Source organism: Delphinus delphis, chromosome 11 (assembly GCF_949987515.2).
Source record: "Delphinus delphis chromosome 11, mDelDel1.2, whole genome shotgun sequence".
Classification (NCBI taxonomy): domain Eukaryota; kingdom Metazoa; phylum Chordata; class Mammalia; order Artiodactyla; family Delphinidae; genus Delphinus; species Delphinus delphis.
Window position 1 is genome coordinate 23025220 of NC_082693.1, and position 16326 is coordinate 23041545.

At 39.4% G+C, this 16326-nt stretch overlaps 1 protein-coding gene across 7 annotated transcripts in view; it reads left to right on the forward strand.

Moving 5' to 3' along the window:
- The window catches only part of PPFIBP1 (PPFIA binding protein 1), a 177850-nt gene that overhangs the window by 153768 nt on the left and 7756 nt on the right, over window positions 1–16326 (forward strand). For 4 of the 7 annotated variants that reach the window (XM_060024499.1, XM_069541191.1, XM_069541192.1 and 1 more), the window contains 11 exons: window positions 2405–2520; window positions 3110–3166; window positions 4450–4510; window positions 4839–4868; window positions 7609–7780; window positions 8258–8290; window positions 10434–10584; window positions 10837–10965; window positions 12820–12970; window positions 13670–13781; window positions 14612–14700. In XM_060024499.1, coding sequence (XP_059880482.1) covers window positions 2405–2520; window positions 3110–3166; window positions 4450–4510; window positions 4839–4868; window positions 7609–7780; window positions 8258–8290; window positions 10434–10584; window positions 10837–10965; window positions 12820–12970; window positions 13670–13781; window positions 14612–14700 — 1101 coding nt within the window. The remainder of the gene's footprint in view (window positions 1–2404; window positions 2521–3109; window positions 3167–4449; window positions 4511–4838; window positions 4869–7608; window positions 7781–8257; window positions 8291–10433; window positions 10585–10836; window positions 10966–12819; window positions 12971–13669; window positions 13782–14611; window positions 14701–16326) is intronic. The other 3 variants (XM_069541193.1, XM_069541194.1, XM_069541195.1) reach the window with 1 other exon arrangement.

A 16326-nucleotide genomic window follows, 5' to 3' on the forward strand; every position in this document is an offset into this window, starting at 1 on the left:
TGCTGGCTGTTGAGTGGAGCTGGGTCTTCGTGTTGAGATGGAGATCTCTGGGAGAGCTTTTGCTGCTTGGTATTCCATGGGGCCGGGAGGTCTCTGGTGGATCAGTGTCCTGAACTCAGCTCTCCCATCTCAGAGGCTCAGGCCTGACACCCGGCCAGAGCACCAAGACCCTGTCAGCCACACGGTCTCTCTTCAGAAGACAGGGCTGGACCTTGAGAGAGACAGAAGACTTGGAAGTGTGTGGGTGGTACCTGCAGTCAAAAGTCCTCAGTTCCAGTGCTGACTTTCCTGCTAACCAGGTCTTTGGCTTCTGTTTCTTTATCTGCTAGCGTTGGAGGGTCTCCTGCAGAGGCAGGGGGTGGCTGTGGCTCACCATCAGAAATCCCCTCATTGGTAAATATTTATACTGAAAGAAAAAAATAATGTATGGTAGCCAAGGCATGTGCTACATTTATAGAAAGAGGCTGCTTTTACATAGGAGACACCTAGATAATCTCATATCCTTACCAAAAGAAGTCTGCTATGTGAATTGTAGTTTAATCACAGATTTTTAGTTTGGAATAAGAATGATTTGAGGAGGACTGAGGGTGTTCAGCCACATTTTAAAAGAAAAGCCAGGAGGGTGATTTGAGCATGGAGTGAAAGCCCTAAAGTTTGAAAGGAAATGAAGAGCATGGGTCAGTCTGCTAGTGTAGCTATTTTTCCCTGTGATTAGGAACCCAAGGAAGTACATGCACTTCAGGAAACGGGGATGGTGCCTAAATAAATTGCCCAGGATGAATCGTAAAGATTCAAACTGAAAAAATTGATAGTGAAGTAATCTATTTTATAATAATACAACTTGTTAAGGAACAAAATTCAACTGAGTAAATTTTAAAGATCTTGTTGGCTTTACTCAGCGATTCATGAATCTAGCAGCATCCCCTTGACTTTTGTAGGTGGAAGGGAGCAGGAACAGCGAAGTCTTACTTGGCATTTGCTGATCGGTTAAAGCAGGGTCATTTCCTTACATGGAGCAAAGAGAGGTGTTGGGGCCCAGCCAGGTAACTTGTGCTGAGCAGGAAGTGCTGACTGGTTGACCTAGGCCTTCCTTTTCTGGGAGAGCCAAGCAGAGAAAATTTAGTTATTTTCAGGCGTGCTAACATGGGGCTTAGCATGAGTGACTCCATCTTGTGCCCAGTCTGGTTACTTTAACAGGCTGCACATTTTATAACCTTTTATAGTATCACAGGGTGAGAATACCACTCAGTAACTGAAACAGAAATCACAAAGCTGAATTTATTGCTTATTTAAGTAAGTGAGCTTTGCTGGTCAAGGACATTCTCTTTGAGTGGATCATATGGAGGGTTTTTAGGATGCTGGGAGCTCAGGGGTTGGGCTTTCAGAGGCAGGAGTGAGTTGACGGCAGCTGTGTGTGGTTGTGAAGGCGAGACTGTTGTTGACTGGTTGGCACTCAGAAGTGTGTTCCTGGTGTGAGTCCCTACCTGACTAGCTGACTCGCAGAAGCCAAGAGCTATCTCAGATTGGTTGACTTGCAGAAGTGCGTTCACTCATTTTTTTACTGGAATATTTTTTGAAGTGTTTCATTTATTGCTTCGTGGAGTGGTTGTCAGAAATGACTGAAAACCAGTGTTTAGACATCCTTTGACCAAATCCATCCTTAGGATATACAAAGCATTTCTGGGGGGAAATGTATTATGTTTTTTTTGTTGTTTTTGCTATAATATTGTTACTATTAATCAACGTGGTTTAAGTAGTGTAGCCACAAAGTCTACTATCATTTGTTTTAATTACACCTTTTGTCAATTCTGTTCATCAAAGTTAGTCAGCTTGTTCACATATAGAATAATAATTAACTGGCTTGACCAATGTTCTATATTAGACTAATAGTAGAAATTAAAATGGAAACAGTGCTCTGTTTACGAAGCTCTTTAACCAAATCTCATCTAAAATCATTGCAACCCTGTAAGGTAGGCATTGTCATTGTCATTTTACAGAGGAGAAAACTGACTTGCCTAAGTTTAAGGCAGTTAAGTGATTGCCTAAGGTCAAGGTCACTTAGGCAAGTGTGTCAAGGCCAAGATTTCAACTGGGGCTTAAAGTTGTTAGATTTTACTATTAACTTACTTAATGGTATTTATTATGTCTTATTCTCAATATTCGGTGTCTTCTTCAGAAGCAAGTTCAAAAATTACTTTCTTCCAGAATGTTTTCTCTGATTAACATTTACAGATGTTTACATCCTGAAACCATTTTATAAATATAAGAATAGAGTTCTAAACACAGGTGTATGCAATTTTAGCCACAAATAGACCACTTAATTGTCTTATTTATTTTTTGTTACTCTGTGGCTTGTGTTTTGTTTGTTTGTTGGATTGATTTTTGGCCTTTTATTATATTACAGTTCCACACCAGCATCTTGCAAGTTTCAATCCCTTCATTATTGCCAGCATCTAAAGGCTTGGAAACTTCTGAAAAAGCGAAATTACCTCCTAAGCCAGAGACTTCATTTGAGGAGAAGTATATGTCGTTTATGATCTAACACTACGATATAAATACCCAGAAAAGTAGATCCACCAAAAGCAGGGCTGCACTGCATTTATTTTCAGACATAATCTTTTACCCAGAGAAGCAAGAAACAGCAAGACTTGTACCAGGGAACCCCGTGCAGTTCTGTATTATTAAAATAGAAGGTGTGAAGTAGGAAGTAACTGGAGATGAGGCTGGGGAGGTATGCTGATTAGGTTAGAGAGGGATTTTAGGGAACTTGGATTTTATATCCTAGGTCATAGGTGGCCATCAAAGGATTGCAAGCAGAATAGAGGCAGTCATGTATGTGCCTGAGGCTGTTTGGAAGACGCTGTGTAGGAGACAGGAGAGGGATACAGTAGTTTCTCTGTAGGCAAATAGAATTGGGGGGACCATCTTCCCAAATTAATTGCCTAATCTTACAATTAGATCAAGTAAAATTAAATAGAATATCAAAAAATAGAGAAGTAACTGTCCTTGCATAGTTTTTTGTTTTTGACAGTTCTGTTCAGTTGGAATATGTATGGTCTTTTTTTTTTTTCATGAAGCTCATAAATACCTTTTTTCTTTAATATTTTAGTGATGGAAAACTAATCCTTGGTTCTGCTGTTGAAACTCAACTATGCGATAGTCTTTCGTAAGTTCTGTTTTATCAAATGTAAAAAAAATATGATTGATGCTTGGGAAAGAGGAAGCTTCTGTTACACTAACAATGACTAGTATTAAAAGCAAATGACTCTGAGGCATGAATGAACTAATGCAGCCGTAATGATCGGGTCGGGGGGCGTGGAGTGGGGTTTGGAAAGTAACACATCAACACTGGCTCTTTTACCATTATCTCGTGCCAGGTTTCTGCCATCATAGCCTTTCTTCATCAGTTTTCATTTGAAGTTCAGTGCTTTTAATTTCATTTTTGTACTGACTTATATTCTGGATATAAGTGTATCAGAAAAGCATCGCAGAGAATGATGCGATGGCTGGCAAGGCTGCCATGGTTTTTCGCACTTTCAACTTAATAAGCTGACCTAATAGCTAAGTTTATCCAAGTTAATGTCTGTATTACATTAGGAAAATCTGTTTTCAGAGCAGTACTCCAAATTGAGATCTTTTCTTTGCTCTCCATTATCTTTTACTGTATTTGGTAGTCGACATTTCTAGCAACTTATTTACACATAAATACATGAGAAATGCCTTGTAAAGGTTTTGTTGGTGTAGTATATTATTCTGTGTCTTAGAGCAAAGATGTTACTTTTTTCCCTCTGTTTTTAAACTGGTCACGTACTCCTGCCTTCAGTTTTTGAGTAACACCAGCTCCGTATAATTGAATGCTACTTATGTGAAAGAGAAAGGCTGTCCAGATGTTCACACTGTCACTTGGCCTTTACTAGGATTGTAAGTGAGTTATTATAGGCAACAATAGGGGTTCCTCTATGATGCTTGATTAGAACTGTAAAATGAAGTGCTTTGCCGGACGCAGAAAATTGATTCCTTTGTAAATTGGAAAGTAAAACGTCTGTCCTGTATTTTCATTAGGAGGATTATATATAAAAAGTACACGAATATTTTAAAAGACTTGGTGTGAATGTGTATTTGCAATGGATACGCCACTAGTCCATGGAAAACACTGGTTTATTTTCAAATATTTACATCACAGGATAGTCCTAAGTGTTTTTCCAGCTATTCTGACATGTGCGGAACATTTAGAGTTATTGGCAGGGCCGTTAACCACCCCTGCTTTTAAAAGAACTGAACATTATAATTTAGTTAAGCACATAAGTGACTGCCTAAATCCAGATTTTCTTTTATTTCCAGGTTTCCACTCACATACAATCTTAGTTTCTTTCCCAGGCATTCTACTTAGAAACAGGGACACCAGAGCCACTTATTATTAATGATAATTGTTATTATTGTTATTTTTAGAACTTCAAGTCTGCAAAAGTCTAGCAGCCTGGGCAATCTGAAGAAAGAGTCATCAGACGGGGTTGGTCCTGTGTTTTTTTCTGTCTGTTACCCTGAGAAGAAAACATTTAGGAATCTTCATCTTTTCCTGTTTGTGGTTTCAATAATGGAAAATTATTAGATACCATAGTTAATGATAAATATTAAGAAATATGAGTATAAAAGATTGAAAGTAAAGCCCAAAGTGGAGACTTTAATAAAACATTGTAGGAAATAAATGAAGGTGAGATTTTGTACCTTAGGAATAGATGTAAATTGATTTTAATTTGTTGAATTATATATATGTGAGAAATTCTGACTAGATAAAGGATTCCTATAACAATCTTAAATACTGTTCTTGTTTTGAACAGGAAAAGGAGTCTATTCTGAAGCCTTCAGAGGTAATTTTTATGTCCAGATTACAATGTAAAAATATTTGGGAGTTCTAATATACATAGTAGACTTCTTAATACATAATACATAAGACTGCTTAATACGTGATACATAAGACTGCTTAAATGTCTCCAATAAACCAAAACTCTCAGAATCTGCAAAACATGCCAAATGAATGAAGCCCAACACAAAAGATCACATATGACATGAATCCATCTATGTGAAATACTAGAATAAGTAAATCCGTAGAGATAGAACACAGACTGATGGTTGCCAGAGGTTGGCAAGAGAGGAGTGGGGAGAAACTACTTAGTGAGTAAGTTTTACTTTAGAATGATGGAAATGTTTTGGAACTAGATAGAGGTGTTGGTTACACAACACTGTGAATGTGATAAATGCCACAGAATTACTCACTTTAAAATAGTTACTTTTGGGGCTTCCCTGGTGGCGCAGTGGTTGAGAAACTGCCTGCTAATGCGGGGGACGCTGGTTCGAGCCTTGGTCTGGGAAGATCCCACATGCTGTGGAGCAACTAGGCCTGTGAGCCACAACTACTGAGCCTGCACGTCTGGAGCCTGTGCTCCGCAATAAGAGAGGCCGCGATAGTGAGAGGCCCGCCCACTGTGATGAAGAGTGGCCCCCGCTTGCCACAACTAGAGAAAGCCCTCGCACAGAAACGAAGACCCAACACAGCCAAAAATAAATAAATAAACAAATGTGGGGTTTAAAAAAAAAAAGGGAAAAAGAATATTAAAATAGTTACTTTTATGTTATATGACTTTCACCTCAGTAAGTTATTGAAAAAAACAAAGCCCCAAACTTTTCATTCACGCTATTTGATGATCATAATGACCATACCCGGCCTTCCTTAGACTTCACAGAAAGCCCTTCTTAGAAAGATCACCAGCTGTTTATTTTATATAGCCACTGTCCATCTACAGCTAACATTCTGGTATTTTTAAACGCATCATCGGCATGGGCTCTGGTTCTTCTTTCGTCTGATTTTCGGCCATTAACCTTGCCCAGGTCACAGTCCGGTAGACATACTATCCCCAGATGCAGTCCCTTGACTGTTGGCTCTTAGTGCCTTGAGTCGCGATATAGATATAACTGACGAAACACAGACAGTGGACACAGCTGTAATTCAAGCCGTTGTTCTTTTTGTCTTGCTAATTCAGTAAGTGGTGTGAAATGATTTTGGCATCAGCATTAAGACATAGATAACAGTACCACTGCATTGTGGCATTTGTACATTTTTAGTTACTATGAATGGTAGATATATAGAGGAAAATAACCACCTTAAAAGCCCGTATCCCCTCACCCTTCTCTCCACTTCTGCAAAAAAGAAAGAGAGGACAAGAGATGTTCAAGAAATGAGAACATGCAAACAAAAGAATCCTTGGATAGTACTAAAACAATATAAGAGACCATGTTACTATAACTGCCAATTCAAATAACCAAAATCTCAAAAATAAGCTACAGGCATACCTCGGAGATATTGCAGGTGCAGGTCCAGGCCACCATAATAATGCAAATATTGCAATAAAATAAATGTTGCAATAAAGTGAGTCACACAAAGTTTTTGGTTTCCCAATGCATATAAAATTTATGTTTACACTATACTGTAGTCTGTGACATCTGCGGTCGCAGTATGTGTAAAAAAAGGCAATGTACATACCTTCATTAAAAAGTGCTTTATTGCTGAAAAATGCTAACTCTCATCTGAGCCTTCAGCAAGTTGTAATCTTTTTGCAATAGTAACATCAAAAGTCATGTCACAGGTCTCCATATAATAATAATGAAAAAGTTTGAAATATTGTGAGAATTACCAAAATGTGACATAGGGACACAAAATGAGCAAAAGCTCTTGGAAAAATGGCACCAATGCAGGGTTGCCACAAACTTTCAGTTTGTAAAAACACAGTATCTACGAGGCACAATAAAGCGAGATGCAATAAAATGAGGTATGCCTGTATTTAAAAATCACAATTGAAGTTCTTGAAAACGATCCTGAGATATTGCAAAGATCTGAAGTGGCTTCTGAATCCATCAAGAAAAATTTCATTTTAGTGGGTTTAGTTAAGCGTATCTGAACGTATCGCAGTCTTTGAAACTGGTGATCCATGTTTGGTAACTCACAGGCAAGATGTGAATATAACCCAGAATCCTGTTTCAAAAAATACATATTTTAAACAGTTGCTGATTTTGCTTTCATTTTATTATTAATTCTTTGAGAGGAATATTTAAAATAACTGGAGTAGAAACTCTTTATACTGCTTGTATAGAAGCTTGGGACTAATGCCTACTTTATAGAATAATTACATTATATTGGGCTTCTACCGATGTAGTTATAAAGACTGAGAACTATATCATAGCCAAATCTTTGTCATAAATGATAGAAAAGTAGGAAATCTACTGCTAGTTACATAATATTTTATCTCCATGTCTATGAGGCAAATAAAATGAAAATAAAATTTGAGAATGTCTAAATCTGTCCTAAATATTTAAAGCCCTAAATACATAGATTAAGATCAGCGATGAACATGTCTTTGTTGTTGTTCCTTAAGTAGCTTTCAGAACTGACCTTTTTTAACTTCTAACAAGGCATGTGACATTCGTAATCAATTTGTTAGTTCAGTTATTCTTTTAATAAAATCATGTTTGTAACATATTTAGTACTGTGCCGGGCATGTCCTAATAATGATGCACATTCGTGCTGTGTCACATTTATTATCACTTTTCTTTCAGGCTAAAGCTCTGGTAGAAAGTAGCCCATTTGGGAGCCTCCCTCACAAAGCTCCGGGACATGATGCCTCTGTGGATGACAATCCCTTTGGCACTCGAAAAACCAGATCTTCCTTTGGTCGCGGCTTTTTTAAAATCAAAAGTAACAAGAGGACAGCAAGTGCGCCAAACTTGGGTATGTGTGGCCAAAATGCCTTTGCCTTAATTCTTCCAGAATGAGGAAAAGATCTGTCTTTTCCCTTATTCATCTATTTGTACATTTCTCTTTCTCAGAAATGACGGTGAATGACTTGGGGGAAAAGTTAGCAAAAAATGCTTCCATGGGCTTAATTCAGAGGTAAAGATAGTGTGGACTTTCTCACCCTGCTCTCTGTTCTGGGTGTAAACTTAGAGGAAAGACCAAAAACCGTGATTCTCTCTGACGTCATTACAAGCAGTTTCCCATCTATTCCGAAAGAGGATAAAATTAACCCCATATTGACACTGCTAATGGAGTCTGTGTATAGCGTCGGAAGCACAGTGCGGTGCCCACCCTCCCTCCCAGTGTGTGTATTTTATGAGTAGGAGTTTGATCTGTGTCTCATTTTGTCACTCCCCTGTGTTCTCTCCATTGGGCTGCGTGTGATTGTGTGCGTTGTTGGGATTTCTGAAGACCGTAAGCGAAGCGCCAGTGCGCCCACCTTAGGTACCGTACACCCCGCATGCCTCCTTCGCCGGCGCCTCGCTCCCCACCGCGCTAACCCCTGCTCTTGGGCGTCTGTCATCTCTAGAATGTGAGCTGGCAGCATCAGAAAACGGAGTCCTCTACTCCAGAGTGTTCCTTCCACCTTCCGCTGAAAAGGACTCTCTATAGAGCCTTTGCTTCCGAGCCTAAGCGCTGCTGTAACCCATGCTAATGGCACCTTGCGAGCAGCTCTGCGAGGACCTAGATGTGCCCAGCGGCCATCCGAGTGCAGGGCAGGAGTGCCCTGGTGTCATAAATCCAGCTCCTTCACCCCAAAGCACATATCACATCACACTAACTCGCAGGGCCTTGCGACTCCTTCTCCATGGTAACGTTTCCCCAGCCTCCAGAAAGAAATGTTTTTAGCCAAACAGGTCTGTGGAAGACATTGAAGACGTTCATTTTAGACTGACTTCTCTTAGGGGAACATTCTTCTGACGCATTATTGCTTTGAAGATGCGGGTGACATTTAGTGACAGCAGAGGTAACTTGATGTGATATCTGAGGAGTCACCCCCAAAGCGATTTTAGGAGAGGGGAAGCTCAGTTTTCCTCTTTAAAGGGCAGAATACAGTAGGGGAAAAAATCCTCAAAATAAAAATAAAAACAGGATGCTTTTAAAATAAAGCTGGGCTGGGCAGCATTTTCAGGGACACCTGTAACCGTCGTGGCTGTAGGGTTTGAATGGAAATGTTCTTTTGGGTTTTCCCAATAGGTCCTATTACCTTGTATAGATATCCACAGAGGTATTCATGTAGATCAGCAAAGGTGACTTCTCTCTCTCTCTGTACCCTTAAATGTCCAGAACGAACACAAGGTGAACAAAAATGATCTCTTCAGACAACTATTTTCAAATGTTTTTGCATCTTTCTTAGAAGAAACACATTGTCAACGCTAAGAGGCAAATGCTGCTTACCATAACCTGTAATCACAGCTCTGCTTCATAGAAAAGTCAGCCTCTGCAACTTTTAGATCTTGCTGAAACACTGTCCCTGTGGTTTTTGTACAACTTTTACTTTGCTATATAAAAGTGCACATTCTCACATTGAGGAAACAGCATTCCTTGTGTTTGCTAGTGTGGGATCGTCTGTTAAAAGACAGCTAAAAGAACTAGGATAGTTGATGCAAGGAGGTCTGAGAGTAGCAGACTTGGATGTTATTGTTTTATGGCAGAATCAACTGGCATTGATTTATGTCAAATGAAAAATTTATGAAGACCCAGTTCATTCTTCTCTCAGTGTCTGAAACATTACATTATAAATAGGAATACATTTCTTATATGAAAAATTGCCAGGACTTGGTAAACAATTTGATGTAAATGCCAAAGGAAAGGAGGGAATGAAAAGAAAATGACAAAGAGTTTGGACTGGAATAACAGGGAGAAAATGAACTAGTATTAATGCAATATGAAATACAAAAATGTAAGAGAAGACTCTCAGGAAAATTGGATGGATTTGTTGAGTCCAAGATATCCCTGGCACATCAAATTGGGAATATCCACAGACATTCAGATACTGAAGCTGGGGAGAGAGATTATTAGGCTCAGAGATTCTGATACCAGCTGCTTATAAATGAGCAAAGCCATCATTTCGTGCTGAGCATAGAGTGCGTGAGCTTGTCAAAAGATCCTGCAGAGGGAGCCCAGGACAGAATCTTGGAGTGGAAGAAGAAGAGAAAACAGTGGTACAGCAAAGAAACTTTCAGATGACAGATCTAGAAGCATGTCATGTCAGGAAGCTAAAGGAGATGACAGTTTTGGAGGAGGTAGTCAACAGTACCAAGTGCTGTAGCAAGATTGAGTATAATCTCATTACGAATTCAGATCAGTCAAGGAAAGAATATGGTAATCCTATCCCACCTTTGAATCTCGAAGAAGTTGTAATTTGTAAGTTAATGAACTTGGTACACAGTAGAGTAGGCTGTAGAGCAGAACATAGATTTGTGTTCCATTTTTAATATTTGCAGGGTGTTCTTTGTAAGTCACTGGTTTATAGACCAACAGAAGAAGAATTCTTAACAGTTGCTTAAACCAAGGAGGTTAACATCTAGTCATGTTCATTCCATATTTTAAAATTCACCAAGTTTGTATCCTGTTCTTGGAACAGCTGAAACAGAGAAGGAGACACCTGAGCACTTAGATCTGGCTGGTGTGTCGTCTCAGCCAAAAGATCCACAGGGGAGCAGTCCCTTCCAGATATCACCACCATCGCCGGATTCCAAAAAGAAATCTAGGGGTATCATGAGACTCTTTGGAAAGTAAGTAACAGAGCTTTGTCTTATATGTGGCTCAAATGTAGGAGTAAATGGAAAATCGGCTGAAAATAGTTACGAAATTGTAAGGCTTTTGTGATCCTTCTATGGATGGCAATTGGGATTCATTAACTCATTGAATCTCAGTTAAAGTTTAAATCCAAATGTCTATTCTAACCATACGTAAGCGTCAGTTTAAAATGTTCTGATTAAAGTCGAAGGCTTCCTCAGGTCTAATGTGCTGTGTCTTCTTTTCAGACTTAGGAGAAGTCAATCAACTACATTTAACCCAGATGACATGTCTGAGCCTGAATTCAAAAGAGGAGGGACAAGGGCAACTGCAGGACCCCGATTGGGTTGGTCTCGAGATTTGGGACAATCTAACAGGTAAGAACAGTCAAACAAATGGTCTTTTGCATCTCTACCCAAGCATCAAGGTCTCGTGAGCACCTGTGGTGTTAGTATTGACCCTGGGTTAGACAGTCAAATCTATTGCTTACTGCTGTGCCTTGTGGAAGGCTCCATCATCTTTAGAGCAGTGCAATTTGGCTGTGGTTGGTGAAAAACTGTACAGAAGATGAAGGCTCTGTGAGCTAGGTGAGGACCCAGAGCTAAAGTATCAGCAGCATCTGTACTAGAATGGCTCTTAAATTTTACATAGAAAACAGTTATTAGTACTCTAAAGCATAGCTCTGGAAAGATGGGATAGCATAGTGGTTAAGAATAGGTTCTACAGACTTGTGGTTGCCAAGGGGGAGGGGAGGCGGGGGAGGGATGGATTGGGAGTTTGGGATTAGCAGATGCAAACCATTATATGTAGGATGGATAAACAACAAGGTCCTACTGTGTAGCACAGGGAACTATATTCAACAGCCTGTAATAAAGCAGAATGGAAACGAATATGAAAAAGTAATATATATATAGATATATGTGTATACCTGAATTACTTTGCTGTACACTGGAAATTAACACAACACTGACTCAGCTGTACTTTCCTTTAAAAAGAAAAAGAATAGGTTCCAGAGACAGACTGCTTGGACCTGATTTCTGGCTTCACCGCTTCCTACAAGCTGAGTGGCCTTGAGCAATTACTCCCATGCTCTGCGCCTCTGTTTCCCATAGTATGAATTAGTACTTACCCCAAAAGATGATTGTGACGATTAAATGAGTTAACGTGTGTTAAGTATCTGGCAAATAATAACTGTTCAGTAAACATTAGTAATTGATACAGTCTGTGAAAACACTTAAAAGACATACATTCTATCCGAATTCTTTAATTTATCAGGACTGTGTAATGTTTTTATCTATTAAGACTCTAAGAACTTTTCCTACACCCTTATCACAGTTTAGGGCTGTTTTGGAACTGCTGTGTTGATTTGCTCAACATAAAAGAGGATGGAGTTGGCAAATATATAGCACAAATCATTGATACTAAATCTTTTAAGATGATAATGGGCTAGAAACCTTTTACACATGGTCCTTCCCACCCAGGCAGAATGCTGGGCACAAGTTTCATCAAGGAGGAAACTCTCTTTGGCCTTCTTCAAATACCAAACAGTCTCATTTGCCATATGTTCTCTTTGTACACAGTAGAGGACTTGCTTGTGCTGTTTAAAAAAAAAAAAAATTTGTTCATCGCCACATTTTTTTTCCAAACAGGAACACTACTTGTAAAAACAGTAAAAGAAACTAACACAACATTGTAAGTCAACTATACTTTGATAGAAAAAAATTAATTAATTAAAAAATAGTAAAAGAAAGCAGAAATTTGCTTTGATTGTACTTTCTCATTCTCAGTGATGGCATATTGCCCTCTTCTCATTGAATACCATCTGGAGAGAAACCGTAATTCTACTAAAGTTAATTCAAGTTAGACTTGAGTTTCTTTCAGTCTGGCCTAGTGTTTTCTGATTGTAAATTCAATCTCTAAACAACATTAGCTGAAAGTAGTATAATAACTTGAGCTGTTGGTTTAACTCAGTCTTCTTCTATAAAACATGTTAAATCATGATGAATCTTTAGTGGTTTTGTTTGACATGAAGACTGTAGTCTTACAAGGGAGCTTTCATCTCCAGTATCACTTACTCCACCAAATATGTACTAAAAATTAGGCTTCCCATAGTCAAATGTGTATCACCAGGGAATCTCCATGTCTATTGAATATGCAGTTGTTCAGCCCTGATGGTAACTTAGCGGATTGGCTTTTAATTGTTTTTCATGCGATTGTTCATTTTCCTGTAGTGACTTGGATATGCCATTTGCCAAGTGGACCAAGGAACAGGTTTGCAATTGGCTTGTGGAACAGGGCTTGGGGTCCTACCTGAACTCTGGCAAGCGCTGGATTGCATCTGGCCAAACACTTTTGCAGGCTTCTCAACAAGATCTAGAGAAGGTGAATGCTTCTCTATTTTGTTTGCACAATGGAGAGAGAGAGAGAGAGGAATATGAATGTAGATTTGTTTTATATTCCAGAAAGGGGAGTGGGTAGAGCCAGTAAGTATTCTAGAAAAAGTCTGAGTTTCCTGCTTCATGATTATTTTATCTCATGGACTTAAAGGGAGGACCTGGTCTTAATGATTCCTTATGAAACACTTAAGCCACTGGGCATTTTAATGAAAAAATAATTATATAGACATATAATAAAGTTTCAGTTCATATTTCTCAAAACCATTCTGTGGTTTTATCATTGGTCCGTCTTCTCAGTGTAATATATGCAATTCAATTTCACTTTGCAAAAGGGAAAAAAAGAGCCCGACACTTAATGTCCAGCTATTTAACATTTCTTCCCATTTAGTACAAAACATTTAGTACAAAATAGGGGTAGAATTTCTGTTATGCATGCTACAGTTCCTATCTTGCAAAGGAAGGAGCCTAGTGGGGAATATCTAACATACCACTAAAACAACTGCGGTGGTCTTTCTAGGGGCCTTTTGTTCAGCAACATTTTACAGCCTGGGTTAGTATTCTGATTTAATGTAATTATTGGGTCTTCAATGCTGGCTTGATTTTCGAGGAACTTGCATCCTTTGCCAGTGGCATCCAGCCCATGTTGACAGAGTTGTAATGCCAGTGTTTCTTTTTATTAATTCAGGAACTTGGAATCAAGCATTTACTTCATCGAAAGAAACTCCAGCTGGCACTGCAAGCCCTGGGATCCGAAGAAGAAACCAATCATGGAAAGCTGGATTTCAACTGGGTCACTAGTAAGAGGTTTTAAATTCATGAATGAGTGAATGAATGAATTTTATACACACACACACACACACACACACACACACACACACACACACACAGCTGCTTTTTCTTTTTTGTTGTTTTGGTTTTTTGGTTTTTTTAATAGATCTTTATTGGAGTATAATTGCTTCACATACTGTGTTAGTTTATGTTGCACAACAAAGCGAATCAGCCATATGCATACACATGTCCCCATATCCCCTCCCTCTTGAGCCTCCCTCCCGCCCTCCCCGTCCCACCCCTCTAGGTCATCGCAAAACACCAAGCCGATCTCCCTGTGCTATGCTGCTGCTTCCCACCAGCCAACTATTTTGCATTCGGTAGTGTGTGTATGTCAATGCTACTCTCACTTTGCCCCAGCTTCCCCCTCCCACCCTATGTCCTCAAGTCCACTCTCTATGTCTACCTCTTTATTCCTGCCCTGCAACTAGGTTCATCAGTACCATTTCTTTTTTTTTTTTTAGATTCCATATATATGCGTTAGCAGACGGTATTTGTTTTTCTCTTTCTGACTTACTTCACTCTGTATGACAGACTCTAGGTCCATCCACCTCACTACAAATAACTCAATTTCGTTTCCTTTTATGGCTGAGTAATATTCCATTGTATATATGTGCCACATCTTCTTTATCCATTCATCTGTGGATGGACATTCAGGTTGGTTCCATGTCCTGGCTATTGTAAATAGTGCTGCAGTGAACATTGTGGTACATGACTCTTTTTGAATTATGGTTTTCTCTTTTTCATCACAAGAATGGGTGTTCTGTGGGTCATTAATGACACTCATTTCTATCCTTAGGATGGTTGGATGATATTGGTCTCCCCCAATACAAGACCCAGTTTGATGAAGGACGGGTAGATGGTCGAATGCTTCATTACATGACTGTTGTAAGTAACTCACTCCTGGGGTTTGGGGGGGATAAAACTGTTTTTCTCTGAAAAACACAGAAATAGGGTAAGCAAAATACAGTGTTTTCACAGTGATTCCACTGGAGTTTGAAGGGGTTGTTTTAACTTGAGGAGAGGGGCAGGCATATTTTTCTAAGTTGAAGTTGTGATTGCAATAGCCTTGGGAATTTTGAAATCCTGATTTAAGCTATGTGAAACCTAACTGAAACTAAGTTATCCAAACAGTTGATTTTGTATATATTCAATAACATAGACATTGAAGTGTACACTTTCAATGGGTGAAGTTTATGCTATGTGAATTATATGTCATCAAAATGTTGAAAATGAGAGAATGTAGAGTTTTGCAGCCCTGGCAGTTTCTAAGGGATATGTTCCTATAAGCAGTGACCACTCAAAAGGCTGGGACTTGTCATCCACTGGGACTTTCTTTTCCCTTCCCTTCCACTTTTTTTTTTTTTTTTTTTTTGCGGTACGCGGGCCTCTCACTGTTGTGGCCTCTCTTGCTGCGGAGCACAGGCTCCAGATGTGCAGGCTCAGTGGCCATGGCGCACAGGCCCAGCCACCCCGCAGCATATGGGATCCTCCCGGACCGGGGCACGAACCCGCGTCCTCTGCATCGGCAGGCAGACTCTCAACCACTGCATCACCAGGGAAGCCCTCCCTTCCACTTTTGAGCACTGTTTCCTGAAACCCCCAGCCTGTCTCACTTCAAACCAGTTCTGCTGGATTTACTGGAGTAAAGCAGAGATAGGCCTTCACTCTCATTCCTTCATTACTGTTTCATATTTTTAGCCTCTGTCCAATGGGTAGAAGGACTTTTCCCTACTTTATGGCAGTGGGGAAAGATGGGTTCCGGGAGAACTTGTTCTAGACTCCATGGTACTAGGAGTGTTCTGCCTAAGATGCTTTTATTTAAATGGCCTTTTGTGGATTCGACTACCACAAGTATCTTGTTAAAATAAGTTGAAAGTTTCAAACAGCTAACTTAACTTATTTAGGAATTTTTCAATATCAAAGAAATTTGGGGTTCAGCTCATTTTCTCCTCCATCCCTGAACCAAAGTCTGAACCGTGGTGGGCACGTCATGTAAACTGAAGGTAAAATAACACGAGCGTGTGGCATGTTGCGTACTGTGTGCCAGACACTCTTTCAGACACTTTGCTCATAATTAATACTCAGTTCTCAGCACTCTGTTATCCCCAGCTTTCAGATGAGAAAACAAAAGAATTGAGAAATTGGGTAACTTAACCAAGTTTCCACTGTTAGAAAGTAGTAGGAAATCAGAGCATTTGTGCCTGTTTGCCTGCCTATCTAGGTATGGGTATGTTCCTGTGGGAATGTGAGCAAATTGAGGCTGAAAATCACAAAAGGCAAATGTATAACCTTTGCGGCTATAAAAGAATAAATTACCTTAGAAAATTTGACCCCAGAATCCTAAGTCACAAAAAGTCTTTTCGAAATTGGTATCCTGGATTGGATCCTGGGTCAGAAAAAGGACCTAGTAGAAACACTGGTGAAATCTGAATAAAACCTGGGTTTAATTGAATTTTATTATTGTCTGTGTTAAGTTTTTAGTTTTGCTGAATATTGTGGTTATATAAGGTG